At 43.8% G+C, this 11,850-nt stretch overlaps 1 protein-coding gene across 2 annotated transcripts in view; it reads right to left on the bottom strand.

The window, feature by feature from the left end:
- The window catches only part of Entpd1 (ectonucleoside triphosphate diphosphohydrolase 1), a 128,880-nt gene that overhangs the window by 73,766 nt on the left and 43,264 nt on the right, over positions 1 to 11,850 (bottom strand). Inside the window, exon 1 of one of the 2 annotated variants that reach the window (XM_029472705.1) lies at positions 9,974 to 10,217. The exons of the other annotated variant lie outside the window; for it this stretch is intronic. Within the exon in view, the coding sequence (XP_029328565.1) occupies positions 9,974 to 9,989 (16 nt within the window). The 5' untranslated portion in view covers positions 9,990 to 10,217. Of the gene's footprint in view, positions 1 to 9,973; positions 10,218 to 11,850 lie in introns of those variants that run through there. 2 annotated transcript variants of the gene reach the window in all.

The raw sequence follows: 11,850 nt of genomic DNA, 5'->3' as shown, positions 1-11,850 counted from the left end.
GCTCCCAGTACTGATGGCCACTGTGGATGATCTAGTACTGATGGTCACTGTGGATGATGACTGTGCTCCCAGTACTGATGGCCACTGTGGATGATGACTGTGCTCCCAGTACTGATGGCCACTGTGGATGATGACTGTGCTCCCAGTACTGATGGCCACTGTGGATGATAACTATGCTCCCAGTACTGATGTTGACAACATGCACAGATTAAACATTTATAAAATAGAAGGACACAGGAAGCGGGTGCTCTTAAGTCCTATCTTCCCATTAACATCAAAGTTGCTCACTTGTGCTTCAGTACAGAGATACAATTAAATGCAGGGTGCTTTGCTTTTCAGAGTCCCACAGATTTAAAAGTAAGATATCATCCACATGTTTGAAGCTGTATACATGATGAATAAGCAAAGGTTGTGTCAAAAGAGAACAGAAGGTAAAAACAAGTATAGACTACTTCGATTCTTCCACCAAAACCACAGTGAACATTCACTTCAAAGGCCAGTGGTGTAACTGGGGAACAGGTGCATTGGAAATAAAGATGGACAGTGTATATGAACAAAAGACTCACAGAGACCTGCCTGCCTCTGCCTGAGAAGCACTGAGGTTCATAGTTTGTGCCTGGCTCCAATTATACTTACAAAGACATCAAAACGAGGGGAGAAACTTCACCATAAATTTGACAAAAGGAACTTAAAGCCTGTGGTCTGAAAACAATAAACTGTTACTAGAGAAAGTTAAGGATGCCAATAAAAAAGAGCTATCACCTGTTCGTGGATAAGAGGCCGTATGATTCATTTGTCTCTTTAAATTGTAGTACTAGAGGTTGCCTTGAGCTTATAGGACCTCTACCGCTGAGCTGCAGCCCCAGTCTTTGATGACAGCCTTCTCCAAATACATGTGTGCTCACCATAATCCGTATCGCACTCTCAAGAAGCTTCTTCGCAGAAATTAACAAATGGGCCTAACATTCATTTGAAAATTCAGGGGACACATAAGAGCGAAACAATCTTGAAAAAGAAAAGCCAAGCTGAAGAACTCAGACATCTGAGTGTGAAGTTCCCTAGAAAGGTAGAGTGACCAGGACCGACTGGAGCAAAGGCAGGATGAGAGCAGGAAATCTCAGTGGTCAGGATTGAGACTCCAGAAACAGACTCTCGTGTGTTCTCAGCCGTGCCGAGACAATTCACTGAGACGAACAGCAATCCACTCAACAAACAACACTGAGGCCACTGAATAGTCCAGAAGAAGTTGTGGAGAGGGGAAGAGAAAGTCAGAAGAGATCGGAAACCTACATATAGGGATAAAAACCATTAAAAATAATGCTGAAGAAAATATGGGAGACTGGAGAGATGTCTCAGAAGTTGAGGACACTTGCTACTCTCTCAGAGGATTCAGGTTTGACTCCCAGCACACACATGGCAGGTGACAATCATCTGCAACTCTAGTTCCAGGGGATCTGACCTTTTCTGGCCTCCTTGTACACTGCATGCATGTGGTACACAGAAATGCAGGCAAAATAAACACACAACATAAAATAAATAAATTCACAGGCATAAATGACTTCATGGCTTTGAATTAGGTGCCGAGTTCCTAGATATGACATAAAAACATAAGATGCTAAGAAAATATGAGCTGAATATCATTAAGATGTAAAACTTTTGTGCAGCAAAAGATTTTTTTTAAAATGAAAAGATAACCAGAATATAGAAGAATTTTGAAAGTCATATATTTGAACAAAAGGGGTATATAAAGAACCATTGCAATTCAATAATTAAAAAGCCAAACTTTTAAAAACTGGCAAAAAAAAAAAAATCCAAATGAGCTTTTCTACAAAGAAGATGCACAGCTGCCCAGAGATCTCATGAGAATAGCATCAACCACTAGAAACAAGACCTGAAGCACACAGACACAACTCCGCCTCTTAGGAAGGCTCTAACCCATGACAGACAATGACAAGTACTGATGACGATGGTGCAGAGACACGAGAAATCACACTCTGGGATGTAAAATAGCACACCTACTTTGGTAAATAGTCTCTCTGTGCCTCAAGTGAGTAGACATAGACACTACTGAACAATTCCACGCCAGGTTTATCCCTAGGGGAATGCAAGGTATTGGCTACACATAAGTTTGTTCAAACACATTCAAAGTGCCATCCTACAGGACAAAGAAACAGGATGTGAAACAGCCTGCAAATCAATTGAGTGGTGGACAGATAGCTAACATGTGATCCAACATGGACTGTAATAGATAAGACATATCTGGAATAGGCAGAGCTACTATAAAAACTAGACCAGGGCTTGGAAGAGGGTGAGGGTTGGGGAATAGATAGGAAATGGGAGTGATTACTAATGGGTACAGAGGCTTTGGAATGATAAAATGTATTAAAACTGATTGTGACACTATTCCACAATAGTGTAAATATACTAGCACCAACTGAATTGTAGATCTCAAATGCATGAGTCATATGGTATGTAAACCATCTCTCCAAATAATGAGACCAACGCCCAGGATTTGAGTCTGAACGGCACACTTTCCAACTGAGAGGCAGTAGCTAAGTAGCTTACTGCCCTCATCGCTCAAATATCAGTAAAATAGCCAAATTAAATAGCACCAATCTCTGGTTGTGTTTCAAAACTAAATTAACATCTGTAAAATGATTAGAACAGTTTGTGACCCAAATCCATCTGTATGGTACCTAAAGCAATTTCATACCAATTTATTAAATATTTGCCATATTAGAGTCCTAATAATGGCTGCTATCACAAATTAGCACAATTTATTCTCTCCAAGTACTTGGAGTCTGGGCATAGGGAGATAACTCAGTAGGTAAGAGTGCTTGCTGCGTAAAGCCTGGGAACCTAAGTTCAAATTCCCAGCACCCACGTAAAAAGCCCGGTATCGATGAGAATGCCTGTCTTGAGCAACAGGGACAGGTGGATACTGAGAGCTGACTAGCCAGCCAATCAGCAAGCTTCTGGCTCATCCAGAGACCCCCCACCTTAATGTATAAGGTTGACCATTTTTAAGGAAGACATCAACATGAATTTTGGGACTCCACCTACATGTGGAACATAAACACACACACACACACACACACACACACTCACAGTGAATACCCATACACTGTAATTTTGCTTGGGAGAAAAATATAATTACAGATGAAGTACAACCTAATTTAAAAGATTAAACTGATTTAACAGATTAACTGATTAAATTGATTAAACTGATCAATTTTATATTTTAAAAGTAACATAGCCATAAGGAACAGATTCCACAAAACTATTGCAAGTACTGCAGAAAGCTAAATCTCTTTAGTGATGGATCACAGAAGTTAAACTAAAAACATAAAATGCAAATTAGTAATAAATGAGCAAAGAATGTGGACATTATGTGAAAGCCTAAGCCTACCGTGCGAAAAGTGCCATAAAGACTCCTAGAAACTGAAGGATTACTAAGATTTTTAAGGTGGGTGCAATTATTATTTTAACCAGTCACTAACGCCATCAAGGATGTTGGAAAACAGGAAGCGGCCATGGCACAAAGGGCTCACACCTTGGGAACCAACTTGGCCTTGGGAGGGCAACTTAGCAATGGCAACCGAGAGCTTCAGAAATGTTCACAGGTTTTAAACAGAGCTCCTACTTCCGGGATTCCATTCTCATGGGGCACAGCCCTACTTAAGGAAGTACTTCCTGCGCTGATGTTTATTGAAGGTATTGCAAAAGACGGAAATTGTTAAATCAGCTACGGAACTGTCAAATGTGTGCTAACTGAGGCTGTGCTACCAAATGGAAAATACTGTGACTCACACCCTCACTAAAAGCCAGAGCTATCAGGAACTTTGAGGCAGTACTAAGTAAAGGTGAGATGAGAGGGGTGGCCCAGCCAGCTTTCTCAAGGGTGGCCTCTCAGCATCCTAACAGGGTAAATGGAATTCTCCCGGCATGCAATGTGGCACGGGTATCAGTGTAAGAACTGGGCAACCGTACACGTACTCTGTATGCGGCCAAAAGAAACATCTCTGAAATCATTCCTTGAATTTCCACCACGAAAAATAATTCCTTACATTCCTTCACATCTTTTACTTTCTTGTATTCTACTTCAAAGGCATTAGTCTAAACCTGCCCCCCCACCCCCATTTTGTTTTGAAATGTCATTGTTACTTACTGTCTCCTTTTTTTTTTTTTTTTTTTTTTTTTTTTTTTTTTTGGAAAAGGGTTTTTTTTTGTATCCCTGGCTGTCCTGGAACTCACTTTGTAGACCAGGCTGGCCTCAGAAATCCGCCTGCCTCTGCCTCCCAAGTGCTGGGATTAAAGGCGTGCGCCAACACGCCCGGCTTTTACTGTCTCCTTTTATAAAGAATTTTGTTGCCAGGCTTGGTGACACATGCCTATAATTTCAACACCAGGAGGCTGAGGCAGAAAGATCACAAGCCTTGTCTGGAGGTCAGGGTGTGTGTGTGTGTGTGTGTGTGTGTGTGTGTGTGTGTGTGGTGATTTTTATCTAGGTCAAACATTTATTACATAAAAATGTTTTTAAGGAGGCAGAGGCAGGTGGATTTCTGAGTCGAGGCCAGCCTGGTCTACAGAGTGAGTTCCAGGACAACCAGGGCTACACAGAGAAACACTGTCTCAAAAACCCAAAACAACAACAACAACAACAACAAAACATTTTTAAGTCAATGGAAACACCTCTTTGTGTTGGGCAGATTCTCCACTTTAGTCTCCAAGCACTTTGATAATACAGGACAGAAAGTCCGGGTGTGTGCTGCTCAGACAACCTCTTGCACAGCTTCATTTCTCCAAACCTAAGGGGGCCTTAGCACTCCTCTCTGAACCCACTGTCCGATCTTTGCAGCTAGGATCGTTTCCACCCTGTGTGTGCAGTGCAGGCATAGGGTGGGCCTGGCGTGCTGTGGCCAAGCTCAGAGCTCTGAGTTCCGGGAACCCGCAGGCCCCCTGACACTCCTAGATCCAGCACAGGTTTCCACAGGCGGCCACACATGAGATTCCAGCCCTGCTCAAGCTGAAAGGGGAGAATGAGAGAAGCTTGGGGGGACTTAGGAACTCTGGGGAAACCGAGAAAGTTGAAAACGGGCTGGAGAGAATGCTGAGCTCTTAGGAGCTGTTCTTGGAGAGGATCTGAGTTCCACTCCCAGCACCTGTGTCAGTGGCTCACACCCGCCTGGACTTTCAGCTCCAGGGGATCCAATGCCTCTGGCATCTATAGGTATCTATGCTCACGTGCACACACCTACACAAACACACACGTATACATCCTTAGATGTAATAAATCTTTTTAAAGGTGAAAATATTGAAGAACCCTAACAGAAGGCCTTTCTGTTCTGCAGTGAGTTGTGTGCTGAAGGCACACACTTGTTCCTAGCTCATAGCAAACTAGAGGCTGGAAACTCAGGTTGTAGGGAATGAATTTTTCTTTTGCCTATAAGTGAATCAGGCTTCCCGTTATTCAGCAATGGCATAGCGAATTACATGGCAGCTCAGAGAGGGTATGATCTACTGGTACCAAAATAAACAGAGACTAAGACATGCATGGCCTTGTAGCACTGCCAGTCAGAGTGGTGGTAGAGTCCAATCACCACCCGGCCCGTGGAAGAACTGCAGGGCCTCAGCTTTACCCCAGAGCTTCTGAAGGAGACTCTGAAAATTAACATCTTCAGTGATGCTTGTGTCTAAAGTCTGAGAAACACAGTCCCAGAAATACACACACACAGAGACACACTTACAAGCATGCACACACAGACACACACACAGACAAAGACACACACACATGCACATACACGTGATGTAAACAAAGTTCATGCCTTCCCTCTTTTTTCTGTCAAATCATCAAAATGTCTGATGAGTCTTCACCACAAGGGCTACTCTTGGTTTTGGACTTTCCCCCAAATATTTGAAGGAATAAGCTCTACATAATTCTCCACAGGCCTTGTCATCACCCTATACAGGCTGAGCCAGCACACCTGAATTAAACACTCATTCCTTGGTCACGACTACTGATGGCAGAGCAGAGAAGCACCCGGAACACCTCAGGGGAGAGAGAGACTCTGAAAAGGTCCTTGGTGCTTTAGCCAATGAGAAGCAATACAAACTCATGCTGCCAGAGACACCTCAGCACTTACTCTATTACTATGCAGAGAAGTCATAGCTAAGGAGATCATTTAACGAGCAGCTGGCCATTCTGCAAATGTGTATTTAATTGCATGATTGGTAATCCCAAACCCACGGTCAAGACTCTAGTCTGCAATTCTACCTTTAAATCTACCGGATGAGATGCAGATAGATCCTGCTCAGAACCTCGGAGAAGAGTTTTTCACCCTTCAGTCTGGGCTGCAGCTTTAGCAAGAAGAAAGGTTCCTCTGGTGCTGTTGTCTGGGGAAGGAAGGGACTTTCTGTGGGCACTGCACTTCACTTATCTTTCTAAGTCCAGCTGAAAGCAGCCCATTCTTTAAGACATGTTCTGAGAGCTCGTTCCTCTGAGTTGTGTTCCTCGTGGCACTGTCTTTGGACTGACCTAGTGGCTCTCAGGAGGAAGGACTCATTTGTTAGTTCAAGCTTTGCAGACTGACCACATAGTCAAAAATGTCCCCTCTGCCTCTTACCAGTTGTGTGACTTTTAACTAAGCAACTTCCTCCTGTAACTGTGACATGCATAAATCAATCCCAAAGAGTTGCTGTGAAGATTATATGAGACAACATATAGGAGCCATTATAACGTCTGGCACATAATAATCAATGTTAGCTATTATTAGCACTTGACAGAATCTGGCTTCTATTAGAATTGGTTTCATATGTCTCCTTTCCTACTACATCATGTGCAAACTGTTTATATCCCAAGGAGCTGGCGTAGGTACTTACAACTGGCAGACAAACAATATTTTTCAAATTGCTTTGAAGGTATGCCAGGGAGAGGAAGAGGGGGGGTGTGCTGGGAACAAACAATGTACATTATGATTTTACCCAGGGCCAGACTCTGTGGAGTTTGATTTTCTTTTGTTACTACAACACGATGCTTCAGACAGCAAAATTTCTATAAAGTGGGACTAGAGAGATGCTATTTATCAAAACACGTGTTGTGTTCAGAGACAGCAAAGGTATGCTAGGACACATCTAAAAATATCCCGTTTGGTCCCTGCCTGAGCAGAGACTAGGGGTTGAAGTTCATCCAGAGCTGTATGGGACAAACCGGGTGTCTTAGCATGAAGTCACATCAATTAAGACACATCAACCTAGGGTCTTGAGAGATGGCTCAGCAGTTAAGAGCATGGGCTATTCTTCCAGACTTCTTGAGTTCAGTTCCCAGCAACCATATGGTGGCTCACAACCATCTGTAATGGGATTTGATTCCTTCTTCTGGTGTGTCAGAACACACACATACATACACACACACACACACACACACACACACACACAGGGTAAGTCTTTCTTTAAAAAAAAAAAAGACCATCAACCTAGAGAGGGGCATTTCGTTTTTCAGAGTATCTACTGAGAAAGATGTATGTGGACTGCTTAGGAGCTGTCTGCATCAAAGTGAGGGAAGCTCTACGACTAATTCAAAGGCTCCTTGTAAGCCCACTTGAATGAACATCAACTACAATAATAGTAGATCTTTTGACACGGTTTGAGTGCCCACTAAGGAGCTCAAGGTTCTTGTGGCTGACAGGAACTTTCTGGACTTGGGCAAAGGCCTAAGCAGCACCCTTTAGACAGAGCACAGCGTTGCCTCTGAGATGGTGTCAACCTCAAGGACTTGTCCTTGTGGCTTAGGAGCTGATTCATCGTAAGGACATCAGAGACCGTTAACAGACCTTATGTGGTGAAAACTGCTAGCCCAGCTTGGGGCCACGGACTTGTCTTGTGGCTTTTACTGAATCAGTAACCTAGCTCAGTATTCTTTCCCAGTGGCTTCAGAACCACGTCTTCTGAAGCTGTTTCGTGAGTACCCAGCCGCCTTCTGCCCTCTGTCATGACAGAGGCCTCTTTCCCACCACTCTGCCTGCCTGGACAAAGTGGCTATTCTTTTTAAGACTTACAAAAAAAAAAAAAAAAAAAAAAAGGTGCACTTGAGCACTTGATATCATACATCCAAAGTTGAATCCAGAAATTAGCACTGTGGGCTGAAAAGTGTCATAGAGTGAAGGAAAATGAGTGTGATGAGCGCCACCTTAAAACTGGTTGAGGTGGCCAAGGCAGGTCCTGAGCTAGGCCAAAGGATGGGAGAAGGCTTAACGGGGAGAGCAATATTCAAGAAAAATCTAGGAGTAAGAGCAGCAGTCTGTATTTATTGAGCACACAGGTATTATTCTCTCCATTTCACAGGTGAGAAAGCTGAGGCTCACAGTAAAAAAAAAAAAAAACAGAAAGAGAGAGAGAGGGAGGGAGCTGAACTCAAACAGAGGTGGGCTGACTCTAGGATAAAGAAGAAAAAAAGGTGAGCTAGGCCTCCAAGATGGAGGAAAGTGCCTTGCTGCTGACTGAGCAGGAGGAAAGACCAGGTCCCTGGGGAACTGAAAGTAGTTTGGTGAGGACTCGCTGGGGGTGGGGACACATGTTCAGAAGAGAAACCAGAAGTAGAAGAGCTCTAGTTAGATGTAAGACTTTTTGACTCCTAGACAGATGTTTGATTCATAGGCTCTAACCCCTCCAAGCCTCCGACCCTCTCTTCCGTAAGAGACCATACAGAATAACAATGTCTGCCTCTCTCCCAGAAGGAATGGCCATTAACACCAACTGAGATTGGTGGTGTAGACTTCACGAAAAACATACAAGTTCCTGCATAGACTAGATTTCATCTCCTCCCCATGAGCTTCAGAGATCCACAAGTCTAGCATCCAGTGGTCCAGGCTTCCGTCCTCCTAAGTAGCCTTGCCTAAGTAGTATACAGTTGCCACTTCCTAAGTACAGGATCCAAAGGTGAGTTCCGCTCTTAGTTCCTGCACTGAATCCTCCTGGAAGTGGAGGTGATAGGGACAACACTTACCTTATATGGCTGATGAGAGGGAAGCTGAGCGGCACGTATGGGAAAAGGAGCACAGGTCCCAGCACACAGTAAATAAAGCCTTAGGAAGCCCACACACAGCTTTGGTCTGCTTTTTACGTGGGAAGAAATCTGTTTGCTAGTTCTCTAGTCCCTCTGTATCCTACGTGATAGAAATCTGTGAGCCTGTGAGAAGCTGGCGGTGCTATGAAGTAGGTTCGCGACCCTACATTCCCCCTTTGTTCCTGGCTCCCAAGGACTGGCAAGCAGCTGGCTCTCCGTCCTGGCAGAAAATGCCCAAAAGAGGTAAAAGGCAGAGACTGCACACCATTTGTGCAAACCAGTCTGCCCTTGCAGTTTCGTAGGCAAAAATCTAACATGGTCAGTTCGATCTGACCTGCTCTTTTAAGAGCACTGTTCCTTTCTTCCCTCCACCCCTTTCTCCCTCTCGGGGACAAGCACACTCCCCCACACAGCTCGAGAAGCTTACAGCATTTTTACAACACGCACTCTGGGGTCCTGTTGTGACAGCCTCTTGCCACATTAACTTGCCTGTCCAACTCCCCGCAGAGAAGGAACGAGAGTCTTTGCTAATGTCCCAGCAGGAAATTCGAACAAAACAAATCTACACGCAGAACCCAACATCTGCAATCCAGGGACCCAAACCGACACTAGATGACTCCAGACTGTAGCTGAAGCAGCTGCCTCCTTAGGTACAGAGGACTGAAAAACAGTCACTTGCCGCTTAAAAAAAACACATCTGCATACCAATTAATTATGAATATTCATCGGCTCCAGCCTACTCCAGGGCACTACAACCCTGAGCTCTGTCTGTTTCCCAAAGCTTTCTCTGCCTCGCTCAGGAGACAGGGAGAGTTCATTCAGGCTCTTTGCCTTGGCTCTTTCAAGTACTTGCTTTGGGTCTGGGCTTTTTTTCCCCCTGAAGGGTTTGGATCAAATCAGTTCTGGTCTTACCCTTTATATCTTCCATAAGGGGCAGCTTTTTGTTTCCTTCCTCTTCCCTCGTCTGTCTTGGGTGTTTTTTGTTTTTGCTGTCTCTGCTTGCTGTGGTGGCTTTCTGTGAGAGAGGTACTCACGGTTCAGAGATATAACAGACCCTAGGGCTTGTGGGAGGGGCTAAATTAGCCAGCCCGGTTTCGGAAGGAACCTCAAGCCCGATGTCTTTTTCATTGACTAGAAATACAGATTGGGAGAGGAGCCGGCCAGCTCATTTCCCCTAGTTACTCGAAAGCTCACCGGGGTTGTAATTTCTTTTTCCTAGGCTTGACGTAGTATGTGTTCAAAACTCACTCTCTCCTTCCCCTTCCTTCCTCTTTTCCTCCGTTATAGATCTCTCACCCCCTGTTACAGAAAAGCTACTTTTATCCCTTGAAAAAGACATTTCTACTACTACTACTAAAAAAAAAGAAAGAAAGAAAGAAAAGAAAAGAAAAGAAAAGAAAAGAAAAGAAAAGAAAAGAAAAGAAAAGAAAAGAAAAGAAAAAAGAGGAAAAAGCTCCGAGCCTTGCAACTATAATGTAGGTAGCCTTGAGACTCAACACCTGTGAGAGGAAGAGCCGCTCTTCCTACTGCATAAAGCTGACCCCTTCCCAGCCCCTGATGAGCAATCATTTCTCAGTCTCATTGGAGAAGAACGCAGGCAGTGGGGGAAGCTGCAGGCAAAGCCACACAGTTGTCCGGAAAGCCTTATGGGACCACTGAGCAAATTGCTCACTGGGTACCTCTTGCCAGCTGTGAAATGACAAACGTCATCCACTTTTCTCCAGCTTTGACTTCCTACCTCCAAAGCCCTAGGTACAGAGGTAGCCACGCCCAGGCTTCGGTAAGGTGACCCAAATGCAGGTGAACTATGAACTTGTTTTGAAATGAAGAGGTCTGAAGTGCAGGCTGGCCCTCAGGGAGGAAGGTGTAAGTCCTCAAATCCCAAAGCCACTTGGACAGCTGCTCCTTAAAAAGCTGCTTGAAACCTTAGCTTTGAGGTTTGAAAGAGACCTGCGGCGTCCCATCAACCCAAGATGACAGCAAAAAAAAAAAAAAAAAAAAAAAAAAAATGAAGCCACCTGCCCCTATTTGCATGCTACCTCCTGTTTACCACCTCACTTCCAACACCAGATTCTCCCACAGTGCTGGTACTCAGTAAACCCCAAGTGAGTTCATGAATGAACAGCCAGCCACATTGCCCGACTATAGATCCAGCCTTCTGATTCCTAGTTCATGGAGGTTTTGTTGTTATTTGTTTATTTGTTTTTCTGTATTTCCTTTATAGCAGAGAATTTGTGTCTGGAGCTAATTTTACTGTTAGACATAGTTCTGCCTCAAATCATTTACTTAGTGACCACTTAAGATTGCTTTGAAGGAAATGTGTTCTCTGCTACACTTTCTGTGTATTTGTAAAGGGGTGGGGCTCAGTTTTCAGTTTAGATGTCTGCTCCCTTGCACAATGCAGTGCCTGCCACACAGAACGTGCTCAGTGAATTCTGGATATTTTGATAAATCAGAACTGTATAGCAAGACTTTCTGTATCTTACTTAATGGTGCATAACTATAGGAGTTTGCATTTAGAAGAATAATTAATCACACTAAATGAAAACTCTAATAAATGGCTTCTCTAGAACCAGTTTAAACTGCATTTCTAATCATGAATATTGGTTTGATATTGTCCTGTGATAATAACATTGTTTTAAGAGACATAATGAGATATTTGCAAATATCAGCAATCTTTGTGGCTTTGTGACTACATGTGTGCTCTATAAAAAATATGAAGTTCAGGCCCGGAGAGATGGCTCAGTGCTTGTGGAGCCTGGCAGCTTGAATCCAATCTTCAGAATCCT

The sequence above is a fragment of the Mus caroli genome, chromosome 19 (assembly GCF_900094665.2).
Source record: "Mus caroli chromosome 19, CAROLI_EIJ_v1.1, whole genome shotgun sequence".
NCBI classification, from domain to species: Eukaryota; Metazoa; Chordata; class Mammalia; order Rodentia; family Muridae; genus Mus; species Mus caroli.
Note: the sequence above shows the minus strand (reverse complement) of the source record. Positions and strands in the feature narration are given on the sequence as shown.